At 47.2% G+C, this 27,902-nt stretch overlaps 1 protein-coding gene and 1 non-coding gene across 2 annotated transcripts; both read left to right on the forward strand.

Moving 5' to 3' along the window:
* The first annotated feature begins 37 nt into the window (after nucleotides 1-37).
* On the forward strand, nucleotides 38-24,684 carry RNF114 (ring finger protein 114). Its single transcript, XM_061437935.1, has 7 exons — nucleotides 38-371; nucleotides 9,999-10,695; nucleotides 14,653-14,803; nucleotides 16,562-16,668; nucleotides 17,007-17,121; nucleotides 21,414-21,521; nucleotides 22,876-24,684. The coding sequence occupies exons 2-7, from the start codon at nucleotides 10,550-10,552 to the stop codon at nucleotides 22,939-22,941; spliced, it is 693 nt and encodes a 230-aa protein (XP_061293919.1). The 5' UTR covers nucleotides 38-371; nucleotides 9,999-10,549; the 3' UTR covers nucleotides 22,942-24,684.
* On the forward strand, nucleotides 18,878-19,008 carry LOC133259994 (small nucleolar RNA SNORA70). The gene has a single exon (XR_009740653.1). It is a non-coding gene; the product is annotated as a small nucleolar RNA SNORA70 (small nucleolar RNA).
* Nucleotides 24,685-27,902: the final 3,218 nt, after the last annotated feature.

Below are 27,902 nucleotides of genomic sequence, written 5' to 3' on the forward strand. Positions count from 1 at the left end.
CTGCGCGCTGGGCCGGGGAGAGGCCGACGCTCGCCGGAGGCGGAGAAGAAGCCGGAGGCAGAAGGGTGAGCGAGAAGCGGCGGCGTCTCACTTCGGAGCCTAAAGGCCTCCCGCCGCCGGGCTGGGGCTGGGACCCGGAAATAAACGGGCCGGAAGTGACGCATGCCCTGGGTCCCAGGATGGCGGCTGGCCGGGTTGTCATGGGAACCTGGCTGGAGCCCAGAGGTGGTAACTTGGATCTGTGAGCTCGGATGGAGAGATTCGCGGCTTCCACCTCCCGGTCTTCCCCATTATCCATGCGATCTGACCATGAGCTCTCGACCGCGCCTGAGAAGAAGCTGACAGTTGGATCCCTCACCCCCATTTTACAGGTAGAAATACCAAGGCTTAAAAAAAGCAAATAAGATGCCCAGTGTCACGTGAGACTGAATCCAGCCTTGAGGGGAATGGCGATGTTACAGGCTGTGTCTAAGAGCGAGGGTTCCCGTTTTGCCTTACCACTTACTAGCAACATAACCTTGGAATAGTTACTTAACTTCTCTGAGCCTCGGCTTTTTCACCTATAAATGCAATAATAATATACCGCCTTCTGGGATTCAAGTGAGTATGGAAGCCACTTACTAAAGTTATTAAAGTAGTTGCATTCAGTTCAGTTGCTCAGTCGTGTCCGACTCTTTGCGACCCCATGGACTGCAGTACGTCAGAGTTCTCTGTCCTTCACTATCTCCTGGAGTTTGCTCAAATTCATGTCCGCTGAGTCGGTGATATCATCTAACCGTCTCATCCTCTGTCCTCTCCTTCTTCAATCCTTTCTTCTCCGCCTTCAGTCTTTCCCATCATCAGGGTCTTTTCCAGTGAGTCAGTTCTTCGCATCAGGTGGCCAAAGTTGGGAGCTTCAGCTTCAGCATCAGTCCTTCCAGTGAATATTCAGGTCTGGTTTCCTTTAGGATGGACTGGTTGGATCTCCTTGCAGTCCAAGGGACTCTCAAGAGTCTTCTCCAACTCCACAGTAGTTGCATTAGTGTAATAATCTAAATACACTGTTTTAAAAATCTGGTTAAGTTGGTAATTCCTTGGTGGTCCAGTGTTTAGGTGTCCATGCTTTCTGCTGAGCGACTGCGTCCAATGCCTGGTAAGGAACTTAAGATCCTGCAAGCTGCATGGCATGGCCAAAAAATAAATAAATAATAAAATATAAAATAAAATCTGGGTAAAGTCAAAGGAAATGACTTTTCTCAGCCCTCAACTTCCCTGAATGGAAACCAGCATTGAGGAAGACCCAGCCAAATACTGTCTCCTTGATTTGTCACTTCACCAGACTCCTGCAGTGTAGACTACACTGGCGTTAATTCTGGTGGCTTGTCACACTTCACTTCATGGATTTGTCTTCCACCCATCATGTTGATGGTTTTCGCAGAGGTGGCTAGTGGTAAAGAACCCACCTACCAGTACAGTGAGACTTAGGAGACTCGGATTTGATCCGTGTGTCGGGAAGATCCCCTGGAAGAGGAAATGGCATCCACTCAGTATTCTTGCCTGGAGAATCCCATGGATGGAGGAGCCTGGTGGGCTACAACCCATAGAGTTGCAAGGAATCAGACAGCTGAAGCTACTTAGCATACACACACACACACACCATGTTAACTGTGAACTTTGCTTTTGTGGTTCATCACTCACTGAACCCTTGGTGCTTGCAAAGTGTCCAGCACATACTCAAGACTTTGTTGAACACATTTACCATTGAACCACTCATTCTATCTCTCTAACTCGCCCCAGATATTTATTGAAGACTCAGGGCCCACAACATGCCAAATTCTCTTTCTCCAACATGGTCTTGGCTCTCTGTACCTACCATATTCTTCGACCACTTTGGCCTCTATGCCTGTATATGCTGTTCACTGGGTATGAATGTTCTTCCTTTCTTCCCTTCCTTGTTTTCTTGACTTCCAGCCCCAACTGAGTCCTCATATCCTTTCTGAAGCTTTCTCTGATTTCTCCAGGCAAAACCCACCTTCCCCTGGTTTCCCACCCCACAACAACATATTTCATAATTTAAAAAGTTAAAAAAAAATTTTTGGCCATGACATGTGCCACGTGGGATCTTAGTTCCCCAACCAGGGATAGAACCCTTGCCCTCTACATTGGAAGTGTAGAGTCCTAGCCACTGGATTGCCAGGGATATCCCGTCTTTCATAATATCTGTGTTTCCCATGAGCTCTGCACATGTCTGATCAGGAGCTGTCCAACAGGCCTTGCTTGAGTGTGGGATTCCCTCTCTAGGTCTTGGTGTCCCCAGCTAAAGTCAGTGGGTCTTGTCTCAGGAGTCAGTGACATGGTGCCTGGAGAGCATTTGGAGAACCAACAACCTGCTATTCAAAGAGCAGCAATTACTGTATTTATCTGTTGCTGTCTGAGCATCGCTTTAGATCTTTGTGTACTTCTGCTGTTACCAGCTCGTGTTTAAGCTCCTGTCTTAATCACTCCTAAGGTAATGGTGTTTATAGGAATTCCAGCTGAGAAAAACTGTCCCACCCAAACTCCGCCTTTGCAACAACTCAAACTGTACTTTGGAAACCATTACAAGAGTGCATGAGGCTGTTAATAAGTCCCTTCCAGCTCTGTGGTTTTGTGACAGCCAAAAAGAAAACAAAAGTTTTAAGAAGGCTTTACTGGTAGGAAACCCTGGTCACTGATTCTCGTGACATTTTGTATCAGAAAAATACCAAAATCTCTGAAGGGAGACATTTCTCATCTTGAAAACAGGGCTGGAGGCCTGAGATTTTTCTGCTTGGTGACGTGTAATCACAGGAGCATCCTTTGCAGATTTTATTACATAATGGTTAGCAGATTATGTAACAGTCATGTGACAGTGATCAGGCACCTCTGCGTTCTAAAAGCCAGCAACATGAACCATCTACCTACTTCTTTCTATTTTTTAGCGTATTTTTTTTCATCACAAAAGTGCTGTATGAATTCTAATGACATAGGCATGTGTAGAACAAAAAATGAAAAAGAAAAGCAAGCCTATGACCCACCACTTTGATTTTCTGGAATCTACCAGAGAAAAAGCAGAAGTGTACAAAAAGACCTGTTGCATTATTCTTTGTAATGCAAAAACAAAACCCAGAAACTTTCTAAATGCCCATCAATAGGGGAATGGTGTAGCCATACTAATGACTACTATCTATCACTTTAAAAGGATGATGTAACCCTACATTACTCTGCAAGATATATTTTGGAAGGAAAAAAGAGAGCAATACCCTGAAATGCAAAACACAATATCAACCAACACTATATATATTTTCTAAGGGTGCGTATGTATGAAGCCAACTGGGGACAATAATGCAAATAAAGATCATGTTTTTCAAATCAGTCTACAGATACAAATTATATGATTTTTATTAATATCCTTCTCCCCTAGAAGTCAGTTAACTCTCTGAGGACAAAACTACTATGTCTGTTTTGCTTACAATTATATTACTACTCCATGCCACGCTGCACCCATCAGAGAGGTCAACAGCAATTGTTTTTAACCAAAATTTTCATCGAATGCCTACAATGTGCCAGGACTGATGTTAGATTTAAGGACATAGACAGACCCAAGAAAGACAGATACAGTGCTTGCCCTCAAAGAGTGTACCGTCTCCTTACCAGAAAGAGAAGATTAATAAGTTAGGAGTAAAGAAAGAAAGGTGAACTCGCTCAGTTGTGTCCGACTCTTTGCGACCACATGGACTGTAGCCTACCATGCTCCTCTGTCCATGAGATTTTCCAGGCAAGAGTACTGGAGTGGCATTTCTGAACTGAACACCAATGATTCAGGACAGAAGGTGATGAATGTTGTGAGAAGGACAAAGAGCTTAGAGAATGGAGAAGTGACGTCTGAGATGGCACACGGGACAGCCCCAAGGAGGAGGTGGCATTTGCATGGGCTCTGGACATGTAAGGGTATCCAGCTTTCCTTCCAGCTGGAGGGAAAAAAGAAGCCAAAAGTGAGGACTGGGTACTGAAACTCCACTGCCTACAAGTATACACAGTGGGTGTAACTAGCTTCTAGAGTACTACCGTCTCATCTACGTAGCGCCAGAAGTTAGAAGAACCGTAATACAACCAAGTACCTGGCCCGCAGTAGGCGTGCAATAAATACTTCAGTGAGAAAACAAATGTTGAACCCCTACCATCTGCCAGCTGATTATCACCAGTTTCCCAGCTGATCATGATCAGGCATTCAGGTTTCTGAAGAGAAGCTAGAGGTCCAGCTTTCTAAGTGAAATTTCTCAATTATAAACACCGTATGTAAACATACTTCCTAGGGACTTCCCTGGTGGGCCAGTGGTTAAGAACAGAATCTGCCTGCCAATGCAGGGACTACGGGGTCCGATCCCTGGTATGGAAGGATTCCACGTGGCACCGGGCAACTGAGCCCATTCGCCACAACTGCTGAAGCTTGCACGCCCTAGGGCCTGTGCTCCACAACAAGAAACCACAGCAGGCAGAAGCTTGAGGATCGCCATTACAGAGTAGCCCCCACTTGCCGTAACTAGAGAAAGCCCACACAACAGTGAAGACCCAGCACGGTCAAAAATATTTAAATTTATTTAGGAAAAGAAAAAAAAAATATATATGTATATATATATATATACACTTCCTGGTTCTGCCAACAAAGGGAGCCTATGAGAAATGACACCACTGTAAAAAAAAAAAAAAAAGGAATTCCCTGGAGTTTGACTGGTTAGGACTCCGTGCTTCCACTTCAGGAGCACAGGTCTGATCCCTGGTCGGGGCACTAAGATCCCGCATGCCAAGTGGTGCAGCCAAAAAGAAATCAAACAAAAAGTGAAAACAACCCAAGTGAAAGTGAGCGTTAGTCGCTAAGTGTGTCTGACTCTTTGCAACCACATGGGCTAGCCCGCCAGGCTCCTCTGTCCATGGAATTCTCCAGGCAAGAATACTGGAGTGGGTAGCCATTTCCTTCACCAGGGGATCTTCCCGACCCAGGATCGAACCCGGTTTCCCACACTCCTGGCAGATTCTTTACAGTCTGAGCCACTAGGGAGGCCCCAAGTGTCTATCAACGTATGAGTGGATATACAAAATGTGGTATTTCTACACAATGGAATATTATTCAGCCATTAAAAAGGAATGAAGTTCTGATGAATGCTACATCATGAATTAACCTTGAAAACATTGTGCTAAGTGAAAGAAGTAAGTCACAAAAGGACAAACACTGTGTGATTCCACTTACCAGAAATGCCTATTATAGGCAAATTCAAAGAGACAGAAAGTAGACTAGACGTCCCCAGGGGCAACCATAATATCCATTTTCCAGTTACAGTCATGATTAGATCTTGCTAGATTGACGTTGTTTGTGCTTCATTACATGGCTTGATAGAATACAAATTGCAAAATGCTGTGCAAAAGCGGTGAGCTGGTGGAGTGACTGATGAACAGCAATATTCTGGGAGCAGCCTTTTTATGTAGTCATCCTCCTGTGTCTTTCCTTTTTATAGCTGAATCATTCACTGCCCAAATTCCACCACCTCTCAGGATACCTGACACAAAGAAGTTATTGGTTAAATAGACATTTACATGCCAGTGTTACTCATGTTAAAAGTCCTTTCAATCCAAGACTGTGTTCTTTTTTTTTTTTTTCAGTATTTTTTTCCTTTTTGGTTTTTACTTCCATCCTAAGTTGTTGCTGTTCAGTTGCTCAGTCATGTCTGACTCTCTGCGACCCCATGGACTGCAATATGTCAGAGTTCCCTGTCCTTCACTGTCTCCTGGAGTTTGCTCAAATGCATGGCCATTGAGTTGGTGATGCCATCCAACCATCTCATCCTCTCTCATCTCCTTCTCTTCCTGCCTTCAATGTTTCCCAGCATCAGGGTCTTTTTCAATGAGTCAGTTCTTCGCATCAGATGGCCAAAGTATTGGAGCTTCAGCTTCAGCATCAGTCCTTCCACTGAATATTCAGGGTCGATTTCCTTTAGGATTGACTGCTTTGATCTCCTTGCAGTTCAAGGGACTCTCAAGAGTCTTCTCCAGCACCTCAGTTCAAAAGCATCAATTCTTTGGTGCTCAGCCTTATTTATGGTCCAACTCTCACATCCATACATGACTACTGGAAACACTATAGTTTTGACTAGACAGACCTTTGTAGCAAAGTGATGTCTCTGCTTTTTAATACTCTATCTAGGTTTGTCGTGGCTTTTCTTCCAAGGAGCAAGTATTTTAAAATTTCATGGCTGCAGTCACCATCTGCAGTGATTTTGGAGCCCAAGAAAATAAAGTCTGTCACTGTTTCCATTTTTTTCCCCATCTATTTGCCACGAGTAAGCTATAAGGGCGGAGAAGGCAATGGCACCCCACGCCAGTGCTCTTGCCTGGAAAAAAACATGGACGGAGGGGCCTGGTAAGCTGCAGTCCATGGGTTGCTAGGAGTCAGACATGACTGAGCGACTTCACTTTCACTTTTCACTTTCTTGTATCGGAGAAGGAAATGGCAACCCACTCCAGTGTTCTTGCCTGGAGAATCCCAGGGACGGGGGAGCCTGGTGGGCTGCCGTCTATGGGGTCGCACAGAGTCAGACACGACTGAAGCGATTTAGCAGCAGCAGCAGCAAGCTATAAGGGATAGGGGTAGTCAACATTTAAGCAACTGGGAAGATTTAAGAACAAGGGAAGCCTTGTTCCACCTAGTTGGGCCAGGTGCAGCGAGACTGTGAGATACTCGTTTGCCCCCTAGTGGTGCAGGTGGGAATTCCTACAGCTTTCTATTAGCAATTTGGCAGTCTTGAAGAACTGCTGACATTGAGATGAAATTATCTACCCATAAGTGAAAGTGAAGTCACTCAGTCGTGTCCAACTCTTTGTGACCCCATGGACTGTAGCATACCAGGCTCCTCAGTCCGTGGAATTTTCCAGGCAAGAGTATTGGAGTGGGTTGCCATTTCCTTCTCCAAGGGATCTTCCCAACCCAGGCATTGAACCCAGGTATCCTGCATTGCAGGCAGACGCTTTACCGTCTGACCCACCAGGGAAGCCCAGATTAATAAATGTAGAAATGCATAATGGTGTAAATTCTACCTACTTTAGATAAGCATAGTAATAAATACATTTTATATGTGACCTGAGGTTGAGAGATAAGACTCTGAGGGTTACTTGATTTGAGGTCTAGGAACCATCTGTACTAGAGTCTCAGCTGGCTCAGTGGTAAAGAAGCCGCCTGCCAGTGTAGGAGACACAAGAGACACGGGTTTGATCCCTGGGTCAGGAAGATCCCCTGGAGTAGGAAAATGACAACACACTCTAGTATTCTTGCCCAGAAAATCCCATGGACAGAGGAGCCTGGTGGACTACAGCCCATGGGCTCCTAAAGGGTCGGACACCAGTGAGCAACAACAACAGAAGCACTGACTGGGGCGGGGTGTGGGGTGTAACGTAGGTTAATGGTGCGCAAAGTGCAGCCCCGACCAGCAGCACCTGCACCAGCTGGAGAAAACGTTAGAAAGGCAGATCCTGGGGCCACGCTCTAGGTTTACTGACCGGCTGAATTCTAAACTCTGGGCGGCTGCCCCCCAGCAACTCTTATTTTCGGAATCCCCCCCAGGTGACTCCGATGCATACTAGACTTTGAGAGTGACTGGCAGTCCTTTTTGGTTGTTTTTTACTTTAAAAAATTTTTAGCCCCACCCTCGGCATATGGGCCTTTAGTTCCCCTTGATCCCGCTACATTGGAAGTTTAGCCACTGGATTGCCGGGGAAAATCCTGACTCCTGTGTTCCATCTGTGTTAAAAGGTGATTTAATACCTCTGTGCATTGATTTGCATGATTGTAAAATGCAAATTGGCTTCCCAGATAGCTTAGTGGTAAAGAATTCCCCTGCTGAGGCAGGAGACACAGGAGATGCTGGTTCTATGCCTGGGTCAGGAAGATTCCCTGAAGGAGGAAATGGCAACCCACTCCAGTATTCTTGCCTGGGAATCCCAGGGACAGAGGAGCCTGGTAGGCTACATACAGTCCATGGGGTCTGAGTTGGATGAGACTAAGCACACACAAAAAACGCAAACAGTAGAACCTGTCATAGCTTGCTGTGAGAATTCATGTAAAGTGCTTAGAATAATAAGCACCCCAAAGTTCACTATTAATATACTATTATTTCAGTCCTGTCCTCTTCTCTTTCATTGCTGTAGTTCAGTCACTCAGTCGATTCCGACTCTCTACGACCCCATGGACTGCAGACACACCAGGCTTCCCTGTCCTTCACCACCTCCCGGAGCTTGCTCAAATTCATGTCCATTGAGTCGGTGATGCCATCCAACCATCTCATCCCCAGTTGCCCCCTTCTCCTCCTGTCTTCAACTTTTCCCAGCATCAGAGGCTTTTCCAATGAGTCAGCTCTTCACATCAGGTGGCCAAAGTATTGGAGCTTCAGCTTCAGCATCAGTCCTTCCACTGAATATTCAGGGTCGATTTCCTTCAGGATTGACTGGTTTGATCTCCTTGCTGTCCAAGGAACTCTCAAGAGTCTTCTCCAGCACCACAGTTTGAAAGCATCAATACTTTGGCCACTCAGCCTTCTTTATGGTCCGACTCTCACATCCATACATGACTACTGGAAAAACCATAGCTTTTACTATACAAACCTTTGTCAGCAAAATAATGTCTCTGCTTTTTAATACTCTGTCTAGTTTTGTAATAGCTGTTCCTCCAAGGAGTAAGCATCTTTTAAGTTCATGGCTGCAGTCACTGTCTCAGTGATCTTGAAGCCCAGGAAAATAAGGTCTGTCATTGTTTCCATTTTTCCCCTTTTTGCCATGAAGTGATGGGACCAGATACCACGATCTTCATTTTTTGAATGTGGAGTTTTAAGCTAGCTTTTTCACTCTCCTCTTTCACCTTCATCAGGAGATTCTTTAGTTCCTCTTTGCTTTCTGCCATTAGGGTGGTGTCATCTGCATATCTGAGGTTATTGATATTTCTCCTGGCAATATTGATTCCAGCTTGTGCTTCATCCAGCCCAGCATTTCACATGATGTACTCTGCATATGTTAAATAAGCAGAGTAACAATACACAGCCTTGACGTACTCCTTTCCCAATTTTGAACCAGTCCATTATTCCATACCCAGCTCTAACTCTATAGGTTTCTCAAGAGGCAGGTAAGGTATGTATGAGTTCGATTTCAAGAGCTCAAACTGGAGGCGCTCAGTGGATTTGAAGCCCAAGTCTGGGACTCCCCTGCCCTCACCACCTTCCCTGCTCACAGCACAGGGTCTGGCTGCAGTTACAAGGCCAAAACAAAAACTTATAAATACCTACAACACATCTCTGCCCCCACAGAGGCACCCCCATTCCTGAAGGGGAGACAGAGCACTTTTGGGCTGGGGAGATATCAGATGCACAGTGCCTGACATCGGAACAAGAAAAAGAAATGGTGAAATGGAAGCATTGGCTCTTTTGGGCTGCTGCCTACACACCAAGTTACTGGTTAGTGAAAAGATGGCCCACATGGCTAGTTAAAAATAATCCTCTTGCTGCCAGCAGGTCAAGCAGAATCAATACAGAGGACTGGGGATGGGCCAGACGAGGCGCAAATTTGCATTCAGTTAACCTGGTTTAGCAAACTGATTTATTTGTCTTGTGCAGACTCCTTACTGTGAGGCCTCTGTGGCCTTACAGGGTAGAGTTTAATTGATCACTGACTTTCCTGGTTAAGAAAACCGCATAGACCTGTTAGTAAAGCCAGTCTTTAAAAAAAAAAAAAAGTAGCTTCTGTTATAACGGGCTGTATATGAGAGCCAACTGTGTACAGTGGGAAGTAAAGGAAGATGAGATTCAAAACGTCTGGGTTCTAGGCCTGCTTCTTTCAAGCTTGAGGCTTAGTCTATCTCCTCAAACCCCAGGTTCCCCATCTTCTACAGAGCTGGAGTTGGACCCCATGGCCAGGAGGCACGTGAAGACAATACTAAATAATCTTATTACTTCTGCTTTCCCTAGGAAGTCTCAATGTGGTGATAGCCTGTCTTCAACACCTCTGTAATCATGCTCAATCTCCCTTTCCTGCGTCAACAGTATCCGGCACGAATTCGTAAGACTATACTGTTTCTATTGTATTTGTTCCCCGTGCCTTGTGGAAATACGTGGTGTTGATTTTCTATTTGTAGCTTGGGAGTGATATCAAATCTCCCTGTAAAATTTGTTTGCTGAAACTCGACTGAAGAGAAAGATTAAGGAATAGTCATGGGATTTTCCAGGCAAGAGTACTGGAGTGGGATGCCATTGCCTTCTCCGAAGTAATAGTAACAACCATTTAAATTTTGGGCAAAAGTGGCTGAAGCACAAACCCTCCTCCACTCATAACAGTCTCTGGATCCGGATCTACACTTTTCCCTAGCGTCCGAGGGGCCAGGAGGCGTGGCCCGCCCGCTGGCCCCGCCCCCAACCCGACACACGTTCCATAAGCCACGCCCCGAGCGCCCCTCACCGCTCTCGCTCCGCCCCTCGGCCTCCTCCTCGGCCGCTGAGGCGCGGCGGTCCGCGGCAGCAAGATGGCGGCGCAGGCGCAGGCCCCGGCCCGTGATGGTGGTGCGCAGCTGGCAGGACCCGCGGCGGAGGCCGACCCCCTGGGCCGCTTCACGTGTCCCGTGTGCCTGGAGGTGTACGAGAAGCCGGTGCAGGTGCCCTGCGGACACGTGTAAGTGGCGGGTTGGGGCCCGATCGGGGTGGTGGTAGGCAGGGGGTTCTCCTGACTGGGATGAAAATGGAGCTGAGGGAGTGAGGCCCCAGCAGGAAGGGTCTCCGGGCGGGAGCGGGAGGCCTGGCCTCGAGGCGCGTCCCCGCGGGGCTCCCGGGGGCCCGTGGACGTCGGCGGGGCGCTCTTCTCTTCCGCCCCGCTTCCTCCCCAGCGCCCGGCTCTTCCGTTGAGTCCGCTGCGTCCCGGGCCCCCCCCCGACGCGTGATGGCGGAGTGGCCGCCTGCTGGGGGCGTGGGGCCCGAGGCCCGCCGGGTCCCCGTGAGTGGGCTGCCCGTGGCCCCTCAGCTAGGCCGTGTCCTGTGTCCGGCTCTGCCCGGCAGTTCCAGTGTGCTCTGAAGTTGGGGAAACGCTCGACTGGACCAAAAGGACGAAAGGGGAGTCCTGAAGGAGACCTGACCCGTCTGCCCTTCACGGGAAAGGGGTCGGGGGCTGGCAGGTGGCGGTGGTCCGCATTCCCACAGGCGTACGGGGCGTGTTGCACTGTGTTCGAAATTCAGAGCCTCCATGCTGCTAATAGGCTGCTTGTGAGGACGAAAGGAGCTTGTGTGAGAATGTGCAGTAATAGGCTCTGGGGTGGGCTTTGAGGCCGGCCACATTTGAATGGAAGCCTTGCTCCATCAGACCCGCAGAACGGCTGAGTGGAAAGAATTGTACAAAGTGTGGCTGCCCGCCTCCTGCTGCTGGGGGTTGATTTTGCTCTGTGGCCTCCCCCAGCGCTTATCACCGCGGGCATCGCTTGGGGTTGGTGTTAGGACCCCTCCGTTGGTCAGGAGGCACACAAGGCACCTGCTGGGCGTTCTTGTTCCTGAAGCAGTCCTGTGGGGCAGAGACGTGGCAGCCATTTTGCAGGTGAGGGCACCGAGGCTCCCTCAGGGCCGGCTTACCGTTGTCTGCTCTCCCCTGATGGACCGGGTGTCTGTTTGCCCAGAGAACCGCGGGCGCCTGGCAAGGGCTCCCCAGCCACCCGGCCGCCTTTTTGTTTGTACGCCAAGCTCTTTCCAGCTTCAGGCTGTTCCTGCTTGCAGTTCGGTTAGCCTGGAAGTCTTCTTGCCCCTTCAGCCCCTCTCCCGTCACCACCCCAAATCCTTTCCATATAGGCCCAGTTCTAGTGACAGCCTCCCTTGTCACTCTCCCATTTCAGTTACCTTCCTGCTTCTCTCCGGGGGACTCCTCCTGCCTTTCAGAGAGTAAAACTTAGGGCTCATGAAGCAGTGTTTTGCACCTCTTTCTGTCGCAAGTGCCCAGTGTAGTGTTTTGAGCAACTATCTTCCAATCTTATATTCAACTGCTGCTAAGTCGCTTCAGTCGTGTCCGACTCTGTGCGACCCCAGAGACGGCAGCCCACCAGGCTCCCTGTCCCTGGGATTCTCCAGGCAAGAACACTGGAGTAGGTTGCCATTTCCTTCTCCAATGCATGAAAGTGAAAAGTGAAAGTGAAGTCAATCAGTCGTGTCTGACCCTCAGCGACCCCATGGACTGCAGCCCACCAGGCTCCTCCTTCCATGGGATTTTCCAGGCAGGAGTACTGGAGTGGGGTGCCATTGCCTTCTCCGTATATTCAACTAGCTAAAAATATTTGTATACACACTGTGTGCCAAATTGGGGAACATCCTAAGAAACAAGGTGATTCTGCCCTCAGAGTTCACAGTCCACTGAATTGATGATAAATAAGTACTAGCAGTGTTCAGTCAAACTCATTGTCCACTGGGAAAGTATCACAGAGATAAAGCCCGTGTGCGTGGGGGTGGGGGAGTGATCAGGTGAAGGCCACATAAGCTGAGAAACTGGTGAAAGCACACTGTGAAAATTGAAGCGGCCCCTAGGTGGCTTTCAAGTTGAATCCGCTTTTCTGTCAATCAGCTCTCATTAGGTTTACCTAATTTTGGATTACTTGAGTGGATTTAATTTACATTTAATACTTAAAAAGAGGCTTGACCCAGCACAGTTTACCAACTAAAGAGCAGCAAAATTTGAGGTTTCCTTGAGCCAGGTGGACCTTTCCAAGGTCAGAGGTCAGGGGGCAGTACTGATACTCAAACCTTGACTCTTGTCTATACTCGCCATACTAGCTCCACATGTTCATCAGTTCGATGCTGATTGAAAACAGTTGGCGGGATCTCTGAGGGCCCCCACATCTCCCTTAACTCCCACCGAGTGCATTTTGCTCTGCCTGGTTGATTTTTGCTAGCTTTTGTGCTTGAAAACAGCATCACTGCAGCTCTAGCCGCACGGGGCGTTGAGTTCTTATAAAACTTTGTTTCAAGCCCTGAATTTTACATCCCTCTCCAGGTTAGTGGAGTACAGCTGGAGACTGGCAGGTGGCTGGGTGCCCAGGACGACTTGTCTAGGGAGAATTATAACAGGAAGGGTGGGGCATCTAGAAGACTGAAAAAGGCCCATCAGTAGGAAATGGAAACTGAAAGCCAGACCAACATTGTTTACTCTCTAAGTCATGTGCAACTCTGTGACCCTATAGACTGTAGCCTGCCATGCTCCTCTGTCCATGGGGTTTCCCAGGCAAGAATACTGGAGTGAGTTGCCATTTCCTTCTCTAGGCGATCTTCCCAACCCAGGGATCCAACCTGTGTCTCCTGGATTGGCAGGCAGATTGTTTACACTGAGCCACCAGGGACACCCGTCCAAGATACAGGGGCCATTTAAAAGCGAGCTTGTTTGTTAGGCATGACAGGCACAGAGTGGCTTGTGAACATTGATCTCTGAGTCACAGCTAAGAAAAGCAGCATTGACCCCTAGCTGAATGACAGAAGGGAGAAAAATGTTAAGAGACAGTAAAAAACAAAAGAAACGTGCAGATTACCTTTGATTATATATCCAGAGTTCTTCCTGGCAGATTTTGCTATCTTGCCTTAGATCTCTGAGGTTGCAAGTGCAGCTGGGATACTTTCATGCCTCATTATTCCTTCTTTCTCTGTACCTTATCTCAGCATTGCCGCCTGTCTAGGCTTCAGATATACAGAAAGTTGGTCATCTTTAACTTTTCTTTTCCAAATTTAGTAAATTGCCAAGTCCTCCTGAATCCATCCCCACATCATTTCCTGAATTCTTTATTGCCTCAGTCAGGCCCTCATGATCTCTTGCCTTCGGCCATCTATTTGGTTTCTTTGCTCATCTGAAAAAAAAAAAATTAAAACTGACAACTCTCTTGTCCATGCTAATCCCAGAATTATTTTTCTAAATCTTGATTTTGGTTTGGTTGATACCTTGCTTTAAGTACCTGAGGCTTATGAGGCAGAGTGGTAAACATGCACAATGCATGTAAGGAAATGGAAGCCTAGGGGCCTGGAATATTCTTCCCCTCCTCTGCCACTGAACTCTTCTGAGGTGCTCTCGTGTATGCTGTCTGAAGTCTAACCACTGCTGTCTTTCTCGGGTTACATCTGGCTGCTCTTGACTTTGTGTTTCCATAGTGCTCTGCATTCACCTCTGTTGATGGCTGCTCCTGCTTATGGTGCATTTCATACGTGCTAGACACTGTCCTAAGAGTCCACTATACGTAATCCATCCTCCCTAAATTCTAGAGGTAGGTACTGCAAGCCTCCACTTCACAGAAGAGAAACTGAAGTTCGGGAAACCCCAGCAAGATCCCTCAGTGGCCAGGGCTAAGGACTGAAGGCTGTGCCGTCGCACCTTCTGCTGCGTGTCACGGTAGTTCACGTTTATTTCTGTCGTTGGACCTGTGTGTTCTTTGCAAGGAACACTGCCCTCCTCCCCCTTCCCTACCACCACCATTTTTATTGCCCAGAAGAACTGAATCAAGAGCAGGGATCGAGCAGTTTTTAATTCATTATCCATTGATGTCATTTTGAAAAGTTTATCCATTTTTGTTGTCTTGTCTCCACGATGCATGACGCAGGTTCTCTGTATGTCTTGTTCTAGCTTTTGCTCTGCATGCCTGCAGGAATGTCTGAAGCCGAAGAAGCCTGTCTGTGGCGTGTGTCGCAGCGCTCTGGCGCCTGGCGTCCGAGCCGTGGAGCTCGAGCGGCAGATTGAGAGCACAGAGACTTCCTGCCACGGCTGCCGTAAAAATGTATGTGGGAGTGGGGCGGAGCAGTCGGCGTCTGTAAGATGGGTAAAACACAGAGCTTGCCGCCTTGTTTCTGAACTTAGAGCGTAGCTGCGTGAGCAGCAGCACATGTGCATGCTGGCTGGCTGTGGCCGTGGCCGTGCTGTTGCATTTTGGTAACCTGATTGGTTGTGTGGTTTGGTTTTTTCTTTTAAATAATTGGTTTAGCATATTACATAGCTTAGCTTTGAAAACCATAGAAATCAGTTATCCCAGTTTTTTTCTGTAAAAGACCCATTTTTCCCAAAGCAGCATACACAAATTTAATTAGAATAAGACAGAGTGATATTTCTCCATTTTTTAAAGTATAAAATGTAGTCAGTGCCTCAAAACTACCTGCTGCAGTGAGTCTGAGGGGAAATTTTGTGATGTATTTCACTACAGATGTAAAACTGGTTCAGCTTTTGGCATTTGGCAAGGAGGGATTCTAGTACAAAGGTCAATATGAAGACATTTCACGATAGCGTGTCCAGTGTTTGAAACGCATCCGTGTTCTTTTTTTGTATGACCATATTAGAGTCAAGAATATTTATTTTAAAATAATTATAACTGCATAGGAGAAATGCTATTGTTTTATTTTCAAAAGAGATATATACAGAATTACTGGGTTTTAAATAATTGTGATTTCATAATTCCAGACAGCACAAAAATATAAATCAATGTAGGCTTGTTCCCCACTCCAGAGATTACCTTTTTAAAAATACTGCCGTTTAGAAGGCTGCAAAACATTTCCCCGCTCTCTGACGAACACAGGTGTGGGTTTTATACAAACATAGATGTAGGATTTTTACAAAATAGGATCCTACTATAATATATATTTCTACAACTTCTTTTCACTTTTGAAAAATTTTTTTCACTCCGTGACTTGTCGGACACTCTTGCGTGTCAGTTTCTTTAACACCTTAGTGTGAGCAGCCATGGACTGGGTGTTCTTTACCATTTCCTCCTTTCAGAGTAATTTGGCACTACGGGTACACAGTGGCTATAGTTCTGAATAGAGCTAGTTCCCATCCCCTTTAACTGGGAGCTCTTTGGCAGCTTGAAGTCAAGTTCTTTAGCTGGAGATAAGACAGAAGCATCATGGTAAGCCATAGCACAAGCACTGAAACATATTTTTCCTTCCAGTTTGTTTTGATTTAGAAACTCAAGATATTGAAGTACAATTTTGTCTTTCTGTCTTGCAAAGACTAGATTTTATTAATGAAGTAGAATTCAGAATCTGGTTTGTGTTTTTTTTTGTAAGAAGTTCATTAATTACAATCTGGTGACAGAATATTATCATTTAACTAGGATTACTGGCCTTTATCCCTTTTATGTAAATCATCACTTTGCTGCACTTATAATGGAATGTGGTTCTTGGCATGCTGAAAGTAGACGCGTTTTAAGTGCTGGGGTAGAAAACTTCAGACGCTTCACTGGGTTTGGAGTGTCTCTGTGAGCAGAGAGCATATCATGAATAAAACAAACCTCTCCAAGAGTGATTTTAGAGTGGAAGCAGATATCCTGGTTTGCTCAAGTAAAACATCAGCCTTGATACTAATAGAAACCCTGCAAAAAAAAGTCAGAGTTTCAGGCCCTTCAGTGGAGCCAGGAGTCTCGTGAGGCTCTTTGCCTCCCCAGGGAGGTGTAGGTCTAGTTTACATCTTGCCTTTGCTTTGGCACTGTGTTGGATTGGGTACAAGATCCCAGCTAACTTGTGGGCTCTGATCCTTCCCACCTAAGTTCTTCCTGTCCAAGATCCGGGCACATGTGGCTACCTGTTCCAAGTACCAGAATTACATCATGGAAGGTGTGAAGGCCACCACCAAGGACGCGTCTCGTCAACCAAGGTAAATGGTTCTATGACTCTCTTCGGTGATGTCTGTCTTCATGAGTTTTGGAAATCTGTCTTCATGAGTTTTGGAAAGCAAAGGTGTAATTGTTAGGCTGGCTAAAGCTGGTGTAAGTTTTTGTTTTGGGGTGGTTATGGAGGACTCGCATGTTCACTTCAAATGCGGGCTAGACTGTTACTTTCAAAACATTTGACCTGACTCAGACATGATCACCAGAATCCCTGTCCTAATGCATTGAGTGAACTTTGCTCCTCTGGGGAGGGGACAGTGGTTGAAATTACGTGGAAAGGTGCTCACAGAGAAGTTTCTTCTTTTTTCCTGCCTTCATCTTCCAGAAGCGTCCCAAACCGGTATACTTTCCCTTGTCCTTACTGTCCTGAGAAGAATTTTGATCAAGAAGGACTTGTGGAACACTGCAAGTTATCCCATAGCACGGACACCAAATCTGTGGTAAGAGAAACTTGAGTTTTTTTGTTTTGTGGGTTTTGTTGTTTAAATTCTTACAGGGGAAAAGTCAGACTTTACAAAAAGTTAGAGGATTAGTTAATGAACTCTAATGTACCCTTTCCCTGGACTCACAGATTAAGATTTTACCATATTCGCTTAACCATACTCTGTATACATATTTTGTGCTAGCCATTTGAGAGTAGGTTACAGATACCCTGATCCTTTGCCCCTAAATACTGCAGCACATATCTCCTAGGAAGAAGTATATCTTCTTAGAAAACCACATTTTTTGTGTTTTAATTTTCACACTCAGGAATTGTCACATTGATACAAGCTAATACCTGCAATTCCGTTTAAATTTTAACAGTTGAAATGTCCTTCAAGGCAGTTTTCCCCAGCCCGCAGATCCTGGATTTGTGTTATATTTGAATGTTAAGTCCCTTTAGTCCTCAGTTTTTCTTTCTTTCATGACCTTGACGTTTTTTAAAGAGGGTGGGCCACTTGTTTTGTAGCTTGTCCTTCAATTTGGGTTTGTCTGTTTCTTCATGATTACCTACGCGAATGCTCTGTCCCCTGCGTACACATCAGGGGAGTCGTCTGTTGCTCCCATTGTTGGTAATGTTAATTTGGATCTTGTTGGCCAAGTTTCTACATAAAGTTGCTGTTTTCCATGTGAATAGCTTCTTCATAGTTGCGGAGAAAGAGAATTTAGATGGAAGTATTAGGAAAGTGCTGATCAGTCTTTGACATTTAATTTAAATATCAAGGCTGACATACGGTTTCCTTAAAAAGTTCGAATTTGGCCGCTCTCAGCAGTGTCACCTCACCCTCTTAGTATGATTGACAGACAGGCCTTAATACAACTTTCTCTTTAGTTTCATTTCTATTTTCCCATTTATCTTACACCCCAAAGCCAAGTTTTCAGCTGCTGCCTCAAGATGTTTTAGTTACAGTTCTTAATAACTAACTACTGATTGAAAGAGCCAGTGAGCTTAGACACAGAGACAAACAGCCACCGCCACCTGCCCCCATTACCCCTTTCCATTTTAAAGTTAGCCAGGTAAACTCACCTATGTTGCTAATTATGAAAACTAAAACAGATGTTAAATCAAATGACAGATACTTTCATTCATTTCCTGCCACCATCTTCCCTGCACTCATTTCTATTACTATTATTAGTAATAGATTTCTAGCTTTTGATTGGAAGTGTGATTTGTGCATGTCTTCCTTTCTTGTCCCCCTTTCTTGTCCCCCTTTTGATGCCAGTGACGGCGCATTCTGCACACTGTAACCGGCGTCGCCGACGTTGGTTTCACGTCAGTACATGTGGATCGGATTCTTTTTTAATGAGCTGCCAGTTTTCCATTACTGGTCTCTGTACCATGATTTAACTGGTCCCTTATTGACAAATGTCAGGGTTACTTCTGACAGTATCTAAAAATCTAAGGACTGGATATTAATTGCTACTAAAAAATGGTTGTTTGATGGGTGAGATAATAAGTAATATTATAAAGGGAAACACATTTTTAGGACTGTTCTGAAAGAGTTAAGGGTGAATTGTATCTTATTTTTAAATGCTTCATTTATTGCTGAAGAAAGTGTGCCACACTTAAATCTAGGCATTGGGGATAAGGAATAGTTTATTAAATTATTATTTCCTATAGTCCTGAAGTTTTTCATGGTGTGTTTGAAAAGACTGCCATGGATTTTGACATACCTTCGCCTGTATTTTTTTATGTCTGTGAAGTAAAGTCTTGAACTGCCGCCAGGTAGGCCGACTGTGCTCCTTTCTCCGGGGCCTGGCGTGCAGTGACCGCAGACAGCGCCCTTCCTGGTAGTGTGTGCGCCCTGCTGCCTGGATGGTTGCCCTAAGGGACCTTGGAGACAGGCTTTTTCCATGGACATTTCTGTCTGGCCTCATGCTATTCCCAGTCTAGGCTCCAGACAGGTGTGCAGAGTGCCTTTGGAAAGCCCCAAGGCACAGTGGCCAGGGCCCACGTTGGCCAAGTCATAATGTCCACCAGCACCAAGCTGCTGAACGAGGAGTATGTGATTGAGGCCCTTTTCAAGGCCAAGTTCAAGTTCCCCTGGCCACCAGAAGATCCATATCTTCCAAGAAGTAGGGATTTGCTAAGTTTAACGCAGGGAAGCCTGGCGTGCTGCGATTCATGGGATCACAAAGAGTCGGTCACGACTGAGCAACTGAACTGAATGCAGGTGAATTTGAAAACCTGGGGGCTGAAAAGTGGGCCCATCCCAGATGGCTCTGGGGTCAGCTTCATCCCTAATCATGGCCCCTGGACAAGGCCTTGTCCCTTCCTCAGTCAAGGCCATCAGTAAATTCTACTTCCTGACCAAAAAAAAAATTAGTCTAGATACAGATTAATTTGGTCAAAGGTTAACTATATGCATAATCTTGATCAGATCAGATCAGATCAGTCGCTCAGTCGTGTCTGACTCTTTTCGACCCCATGAATCGCAGCACGCCAGGCCTCCCTGTCTATCACCAACTCCCGGAGTTCACTCAGACTCACGTCCATCGAGTCAGTGATGCCATCCAGCCATCTCATCCTCTGTCGTCCCCTTCTCCTCCTGCCCCCAATCCCTCCCAGCATCAGAGTCTTTTCCAATGAGTCAACTCTTCGCATGAGGTGGCCAAAGTACTGGAGTTTCAGCTGTAGCATCATTCCCTCCGAAGAAATCCCAGGGCTTATCTCCTTCAGAATGGACTGATTGGATCTCCTTGCAGTCCAAGGGACTCTGAAGAGTCTTCTCCAACACCACAGTTCAAAAGCATCAATTCTTTGGCGCTCAGCCGCCTTCACAGTCCAACTCTCACATCCATAATGACCACAGGAAAAACCATAGCCTTGACTAGACGAACCTTTGTTGGCAAAGTAATGTCTCTGCTTTTGAATATGCTATCTAGGTCGGTCATAACTTTCCTTCCAAGGAGTAAGCGTCTTTTAATTTCATGGCTGCAGTCACCATCAGCAGTGATTTTGGAGCCCAGAAAAATAAAGTCTGACACTGTTTCCACTGTTTCCCCATCTATTTCCCATGAAGTGATGGGACCGGATGCCGTGATCTTCGTTTTCTGAATGTTGAGCTTTAAGCCAACTTTGTCACTCTCCACTTTCACTTTCATCAAGAGGCTTTTGAGTTCCTCTTCACTTTCTGCCATAAGGGTGGTGTCATCTGCATATCTGAGGTTATTGATATTTCTCCCGGCAATCTTGATTCCAGCTTGTGTTTCTTCCAGTCCAGCGTTTCTCATGATGTACTCTGCATAGAAGTTAAATAGGCAGGGTGACAATATACAGCCTTGACGAACTCCTTTTCCTATTGCTAAACTCCTCTATGGTATCTGATACTACAGCTTAATTTTCTCTCCTTTTCCCCCTTCCTTTGGCTTCCTGAAATCCCTCTGATTACTTTGTCTCGTTGAAGCCCTTGCCCCTCCCCATTCTGCCCTCCTTCTGCAGAACTCTGTAATGGTCAGTGTTTGAGCCCTGCCCTTCGGAAGTCTCCCCCTCAGACTCTGGTCCTGACCATGCCGTGCTCCACAGCACCAGCTCTTCCACTCGAGGAGCTGCCCATCATGTCACATTCTTCTCGTGTCAGCCCCATCTGTCACCGTATCTTCCTTGTAAAGTGAATGGTGACGTGCTATCGCCAATCCAGCCCACTTAGGCCTGGCTCTCCCCCTTCCCACTCCTCTCGGCCTCTCTCCAGGAATTTTCCACTGTAGCCACACTGATTGGCTGTTTGCCATGTACTCTTTGTCTTTCCAATACCTCCGACTCTGCAAAGCCGGAATCAGCCTCTTGTGTGAAGGCTTTTCACCCTGAGCCCCTTCATCTGAACATTTACTGTATAAAAATAGCATGTAAGACTGTGTTACTTCCTTGGGATGTTGCTCACCTGTCATTTCCTTGGTTTTCTTTGTGCTTTTACTATCATTTTGCCCACTGGGTTGGAAGGCTCAGTCTGGGCCCCTCCTGGTCTGACAAACTGACCCTGTTCTCTCCTCAGTAGGGGATTAGAAATGGGTGGTATCATGGCTTAAGCCTTTACCCACCACCCACACCCTGCCCTGCCTGTCCATTTGTCAGTAGGAGACTGATGTCTTCCGGGATGTGAATGTGCCCTTGAGGGTGTGACCGGGTGGTGGGCCGGGAGTCAGGAAAGCTGTCCTGGAGCAAAGGTGGCCGGACACAGTCCACAGAGGGCTGGTGTCTGCTCAGGCACCGAGTACCTAAGCCATCCCTGACACCATGCTTCTGTGCCGGAAGGTGTGTCCCATATGCGCCTCGATGCCCTGGGGAGACCCCAACTACCGCAGCGCCAACTTCATCGAGCACCTCCAGCGCCGGCACCAGTTCTCCTACGACACCTTCGTGGTGAGTCTGCAGCCCGGGCGCTGATTCCTGACCACCCCCCCACCCCCACGCGCCACCCCCCTCAACCCACCTGCACCTAGCGGACCACTTGGCTCCCTCCCTCCCCTCACCCGAGAACTGCGGGCCCCCGGGGGGGTTGTCACTGATGTGATGGGCTCCCTGGAATGACAGCTCTGTGGCGTTTAAGGAAGTGAACTGGCCAGCCATCGAGACTGAGACAGAGTGAGCTTCCTTTTATGTTTTCCAAAATTTTTATCCACTTCGTTTCGTATGTGGCTTCTAGCTGTTACAGAACCTGGTTTGGGATCCTTAAGCTCAGAAGCCCATGGGTCCAGGCAAGTCATGGATGTGATTGTCTAGGGAGTTACAAGCTGGACAGTGTATATGACTCATCATGCTGCCAGCAGCTCCAGCTGATGAGGGCAGAGCTGGGCACTGTGTTGCCAGGTTCCTTCCTGCCCCAATACCAAGAAGCTGGAAAGGCAGAATTTCATGTGAAGTGTCCCATATTTATTTCTTCAGGTACTTCAAGTCAAATCAAACACACTGGGACTTCCCTGGGAGTCCAGTGGCTAAGACTCCATGCTCCCAATGCAGGGGGCCTGGGTTTGATCCCTGTTCAGGGAACTAGATCCCCCATGCCACAACTGAATGCCATAATGAAGACCTGGTGCAGCCAAATTTTTTTTCAATTTAAAAATTAAAAAAAAAAAAAATAGCCAAACGTGGTCATCAGGTTTACATCCTTCCCCTGGAGCTGAGTGGTTTGAAGGGCACACTGTTGTCTTGGCATTATGGTGACAAATCCAGCTAGTTGTCTCAGGTAAGCCTTTTATTTACATATATAGGTGTCAGGTTAGGATTTGAGAGTAGCATTCAGTCTCAATGGCTGTGTTTCAGGACCTAAGATAGAAAGCATGACTCTTTCCTGAGTTGTCCTAAAGAGCAATTTACTCTTGTCCTAATGAGAGTATCTGAAATTCAGACTTCAAAATTAGCATCTTTTTGTTAAAGATGAATACAGTTGCCAAGACAAGCCCAAGTAGGTAGCTTTGCCTTACTGAATCAGAGAGGCTGTTTTCACCCCGGGCACTCCAGCTTTGAGAACCTGCTCTGTGCCAGGCTTCACGCAGGTGCCTGCCCGTCTGAGGGTGCCGTGGGCATGTTCACGGTCAGGGTGAGGTAGCTGCGGCATGGAAATCAAGCAGCTGCCCAGGGTCAGGCAGCCGGCATCGCAGACCATGCAGCTGGCCCCTGGCCCTTCTCCAGAGCTCTGCTCAGATGCCCTGCTTCTCCGACCCACAGTGAGTCCCCTCAGCTGCACACAGTTGCTAAGCGTCTGTGTTGTCCGCAGGATTACGACGTGGATGAGGAAGACATGATTAACCAGGTGCTGCAGCGCTCCATCATTGACCAGTGAGCAGGCGCGCCCGGGGCTGCCCCCAGCCTCGGCTCCGTGTGGAGAACGTGACTCGCCCCCGAGTGTGCAGCAGGCCTGGGAGTGGGCCTGGTGTTAGGGCAGGGTCACTCCGAACAGGGAACGGGCCCGCCTTCCCCCGGGGCTCCACTCACCTGTGTGTCTCCTGTCTGCTCTCGTCCTGCTCCTCAGCCGCTTTGCGGAGCCTCTGTCCCGTCTCTGGAAGGGAGCCCAGCTGCCCCACCTGTCCGTGGGTCACGCTCACACCTCCTGTCCTCCTGTCCTGTGTCGATCTCTCAGGTCCTCCAAGTCAGCCAGGATCTTTTCTGGGTCATGAATAGCACAAGTGAGACAAGTGTCTCCTCTCCTTGTCCCCGGGGTATGTGAGCTCTGGCAGTAAGGCATCTCGTGGGTGATGGAGCTGCTTCCGTGCTGTGCGAGTTCCTGTGTGTTGGTCATTGGCAGCAGCTGCCGGAAGCTGGAGTTACCTCATGGGAAACATTTCACAAGTCCCGTTGGAGTGAGTGTTCTGAGCTGAACATGGTCTGATGCTGGGAGTTTTGATGAGTGCTGTTTCCCTCCCATTCTTGCACACCCTTAGGATTAACTGGTTCAACCTTAAATGCCTGCATGGTGCCTTCTTAGGGTAAGGTGTAACCACATATTTTTAGTGAAAAGAAGTGTTTCTGACTTAGGAAACTTAAACTCCATTTATTCCTAAGTAAGGAGAAGGGTCAGCTTAAGTGAGGTGGGAGGGCCACAGCTTTGGGTTCTGATTTTTTTCAAACTAATGAGTTCCTTTCCAATGACTTAGTCATGTTTGCCTCTCTGGGAACCTGCTTACATTCTTGTCCTCGAAGCACAAAGAGGGGCCCTCAGATGAGTAAGAAGTCCTGGGCCCAGGGGGTACTAGTTCTGTCATCTTTTATTTGGCAACTTGGATTAACCTGAGGGTTGCTTTCCTGTCACAGACTTCTTCCTTATAAAACTGGTTTCAACATGTTAATCAGTGTACGAAGACCTGCCTTCTGAGGCGGAGGGGTTAGGGGAAGTCCAGCCTCCCCACCTGCTGTCTCTGACAAGACCTGCAGGTCAGGAGGCACAGCACACCTCCTGGGAGCAGTTGGTCATTGAAACTGTCTGCCAGAAACTTGCTTTGCTAACAGCTCAAGAAGCTTGAAGTTCACCTTGTTTCACCAATGTTAATAAATAAGGCCGTGGGCTGTCTCATCTGGAGGCGCAGAGCCTCTGGTAGACCAGAAGGCCCCCTGTCTAGGTTCATTTTTCCCTGTTAGACTTCTGTCTGAATAGGGATATTTTTGTTGGTCAGTGGCTGAAGTTTCAGGTGACCCGGGGTTCTGGGCCTGGACACCGCTGCTGGGGCCTCGCCCTCCCTGCCGCGGAAATCTCACATGCTCAGGAACCGGTAGGGACCGGGTCCAGTGGGGCAAAGTAACTTTCTCTAACGCGCTGTCATTTGGGAGGGCCCGGGTGTTGTTACAGCTTCTTCACTGTAGTTTTGGAAAAAGTTTGCTATGACCCTCCTGAATTGAGATCATCTCAGCCTAAGTTTAGAGGGAAATTTAACAAAGCCTCACCTGATGGTCTCACAATGGTACCAAAAGACGAGTTTCATTGTATTAAGTGCACTTGATGTATTTCTAATAAGATGACTCTCCAGAAAGTGACGTTTGTTATGTTCTGGCTTTTAAAGTGAAATATAAATAAATCTCATGATTTATCCAACTGGTACCCTGTAATGCCTGTTATTAACCTCAGTTTGCTGAAGCCTGGTCTTGGGGAGCCTCTGGAAGACTGTTGTGCTTTTTAAGGGGAAGTTCTTGTCTGTCACGAGTGAATTCCATCTGGCTCTGATCTCAGCTCTGACTCTTCACCAGCTGGTTTTACCGGGTCTGTCTTCTCTGGAGAACAAACCCACCTCCCTGCCACCCCTGTCCCCACCGTCCTCCACCACAGACACACACGTTTGGGAACTCCAGTGAGGCAAGAAGTGATCCTGTTCCATGAAACAAGACTTCAGGTGCCTTAGCAACAGCCCTAAAACATCGCAGTAGTGGGTTCCACACGCAAAGATCTGAGGTCATGGGCGTGTCTCGGTTCTGCACTCTGCCTCTGGCTGTGGGACATCTGGAAAGTACTTCCCCTTCTGAGTTAAATAGGTTTATGTCGGATCCTTCGGCATGTGTGACTTTGCTGATGGCTCAGTTAAAGAAGGTACCTACAGTACAGGAGACCTGGATTCCATCCCTTGATCAGGAAGATCCCCTGGAGGAGGGCATGGCAACCCACTCCAGTATTCTTGCCTGGAGAATCCTATGGACGAGGAGCCTGGTGAGTTATGGTCCATGGGGTTGCAAAGAGTCAGACACAACTGAGTGACTAACACTTGGACACCTGTGGAAGCCTGGGAGCTCTACTGAACGTACATTATCAGAATAAATGTTCTGAACATCTATTTGCTGGCAAGCTCACACCTCATTAAATTATTGTGCTGTTACTTGTTTTAATGGCTGTCTCCCACACGAAGCTGGGGGGGGGCAAGGACCAGACCTGGTGCGCCACTGTCCTCCATGCTTGGCTCCAAGTAGACTCCATAAATATTCCTTGGATTTAAAGGGAGCCCTTTTACAATGGTACTTCCTTTTCTGTGGTGACTCCAGCTCAGAATTTGGGTGGTAAACAGAGCCTGAAAGAAGCTGGTGGGGACCTGCTCTGCCCACGCCCTCGATGTCCTTAGATGCGCTCAGGATCCACAGTACCTGCTGAATGTCCCACGTGAGGCCTCAGCTGGGCGTTATGGGAACAGGGATAACGGCAGTGGATAATCCTCATCCCAGGTTCCTGACATCCCTCAAGTAATTTTTATTTAATCCTTCCTTTAGCTCCCAGAAGGTGACCGAAACCAGGCATTCAGGATACTCCAGAAAAGTCAATCACATTGAATCCTCTTCCAGCCCTGCAGGAGGGGTGCTGATAGCATTCCCATTACACAGACGATGGAGTGGGGGCTGGGAAGGGTAAGTGATTCACACTCTGGTGCAGCGCAGCGGCTTGTCAGGTGGCTCAGTGGTAAAGAATGCGCCTGCCAGTGCAGAGACTCAGGTTCCGACCCTGAGTCGGGAAGATCCCCTGGAAGAGGAAATGGCTCCCCACTCCAGCACTTTTGCTGGGATAATCCCATGGTCAGGAGGCTGGTGGGCCACAGTCCATGGGCTTGCAAAAGAGTCTGACTTAGCAACTAAACAGCAACAGCAATGCGACTACTGTTTTCCTCCTCATTCCTGAGACCATCCAGTGCTCAGCGCACCGCAGCAGCTGGCAGCTGTGAGTGTCTGAGACAACTACTGTTAAGTGTTTCCCAAACTTGCCCTGAAGACATGAATTACGTGGGAGGCAGTTCAGTTCAGTTCAGTTGCTCAGTCGTGTCCGACTCTGCGACCCCATGAATCGCAGCACGCCAGGCCTCCCTGTCTATCACCAACTCCTGGAGTTCACTCAGACTCACGTCCATCAAGTCAGTGATGCCATCCATCCATCTCATCCTCTGTCGTCCCCTTCTCCTCCTGCCCCCAATCCCTCCCAGCATCAGAGTCTTTTCCAATGAGTCAACTCTTCGCATGAGGTGGCCAAAGTACTGGAGTTTCAGCTTTAGCATCATTCCTTCCAAAGAAATCCCAGGACTGATCTCCCTTAGAATGGACTGGTTGGATCTTGCAGTCCAAGGGACTCTCAAGAGTCTTCTCCAACACCACAGTTCAAAAGCATCAATTCTTCGGCTCTCAGCCTTCTTCACAGTCCAACTCTCACATCCATACATGACCACTGGAAAAACCAAAGCCTTGACTAGACGAACCTTTGTTGGCAAAGTAATGTCTCTGCTTTTGAATATGCTATCTAGGTCGGTCATAACTTTCCTTCCAAGGAGTAAGCGTCTTTTAATTTCATGGCTGCAATCACCATCTGCAGTGATTTTGGAGCCCCCAAAAAATAAAGTCTGACACTGTTTCCACTGTTTCCCCATCTATTTCCCATGAAGTGATGGGACCGGATGCCATGATCTTTGTTTTCTGAATGTTGAGCTTTAAGCCAACTTTTTCACTCTCCTCTTTCACTTTCATCAAGAGGCTTTTGAGTTCCTCTTCACTTTCTGCCATAAGGGTGGTATCATCTGCATATCTGAGGTTATTGATATTTCTCCCGGCAATCTTGATTCCAGCTTGTGCTTCTTCCAGTCCAGCATTTCTCATGGTGTACTCTGCATATAAGTTAAATAAGCAGGGTGACAATATACAGCCCTGATGTACTCCTTTTCCTATTTGGAACCAGTCTGGCGTTCCATGTCCAGTTCTAACTGTTGCTTCCTGACCTGCGTATAAGTTTCTCAAGAGGCAGGTCAGGTGGTCTGGTATTGCCATCTCTTTCAGAATTTTCCACAGCTTATTGTGATCCACACAAAGGTTTTGGCATTGTCAATAAAGCAGAAATAGATGTTTTTCTGGAACTCTCTTGCTTTTTCGATGATCCAGCAGATGGATGTTGGCAATTTGATCTCTGGTTCCTCTGCCTTTTCTAAAACCAGCTTGAACATCTGGAAGTTCATGATTCACGTACTGCTGAAGCCTGGCTTGGAGAATTTTGAGCATTACTTTACTAGCATGTGAGATGACTGCAATTGTGCGGTAGTTTGAACATTCTTTGTCATTGCCTTTCTTTGGGATTGGAATGAAGACTGACCTTTTCCAGTCCTGTGGCCACTGCTGAGTTTTCCAAATTTGCTGGCATGTTGAGTGCAGCACTTTCACAGCATCATCTTTCAAGATTTGAAATAGCTCAACTGGAATTCCATCACCTCCACTAGCTTTGATCTAAGGCCCACTTGACTTCACATTCCAGGATGTCTGGCTGTAGGTGAGTGATCATACCATCGTGATTATCTTGGTCAT

Source organism: Bos javanicus, chromosome 13, assembly GCF_032452875.1.
Source record: "Bos javanicus breed banteng chromosome 13, ARS-OSU_banteng_1.0, whole genome shotgun sequence".
Lineage (NCBI taxonomy): Eukaryota > Metazoa > Chordata > Mammalia > Artiodactyla > Bovidae > Bos > Bos javanicus.

Bases quoted from the DNA above. Each gene is read 5' to 3' on its own strand.
- RNF114 (XM_061437935.1), top strand. From the start codon at position 10,550: ATGGCGGCGCAGGCGCAGGCCCCGGCCCGTGATGGTGGTGCGCAGCTG. The intron at 10,696-14,652 runs GTAAGTGGCGGG...GTCTTGTTCTAG, and splicing joins CAGGTGCCCTGCGGACACGT to CTTTTGCTCTGCATGCCTGC. The intron at 16,669-17,006 runs GTAAATGGTTCT...TTCATCTTCCAG, and splicing joins GACGCGTCTCGTCAACCAAG to AAGCGTCCCAAACCGGTATA.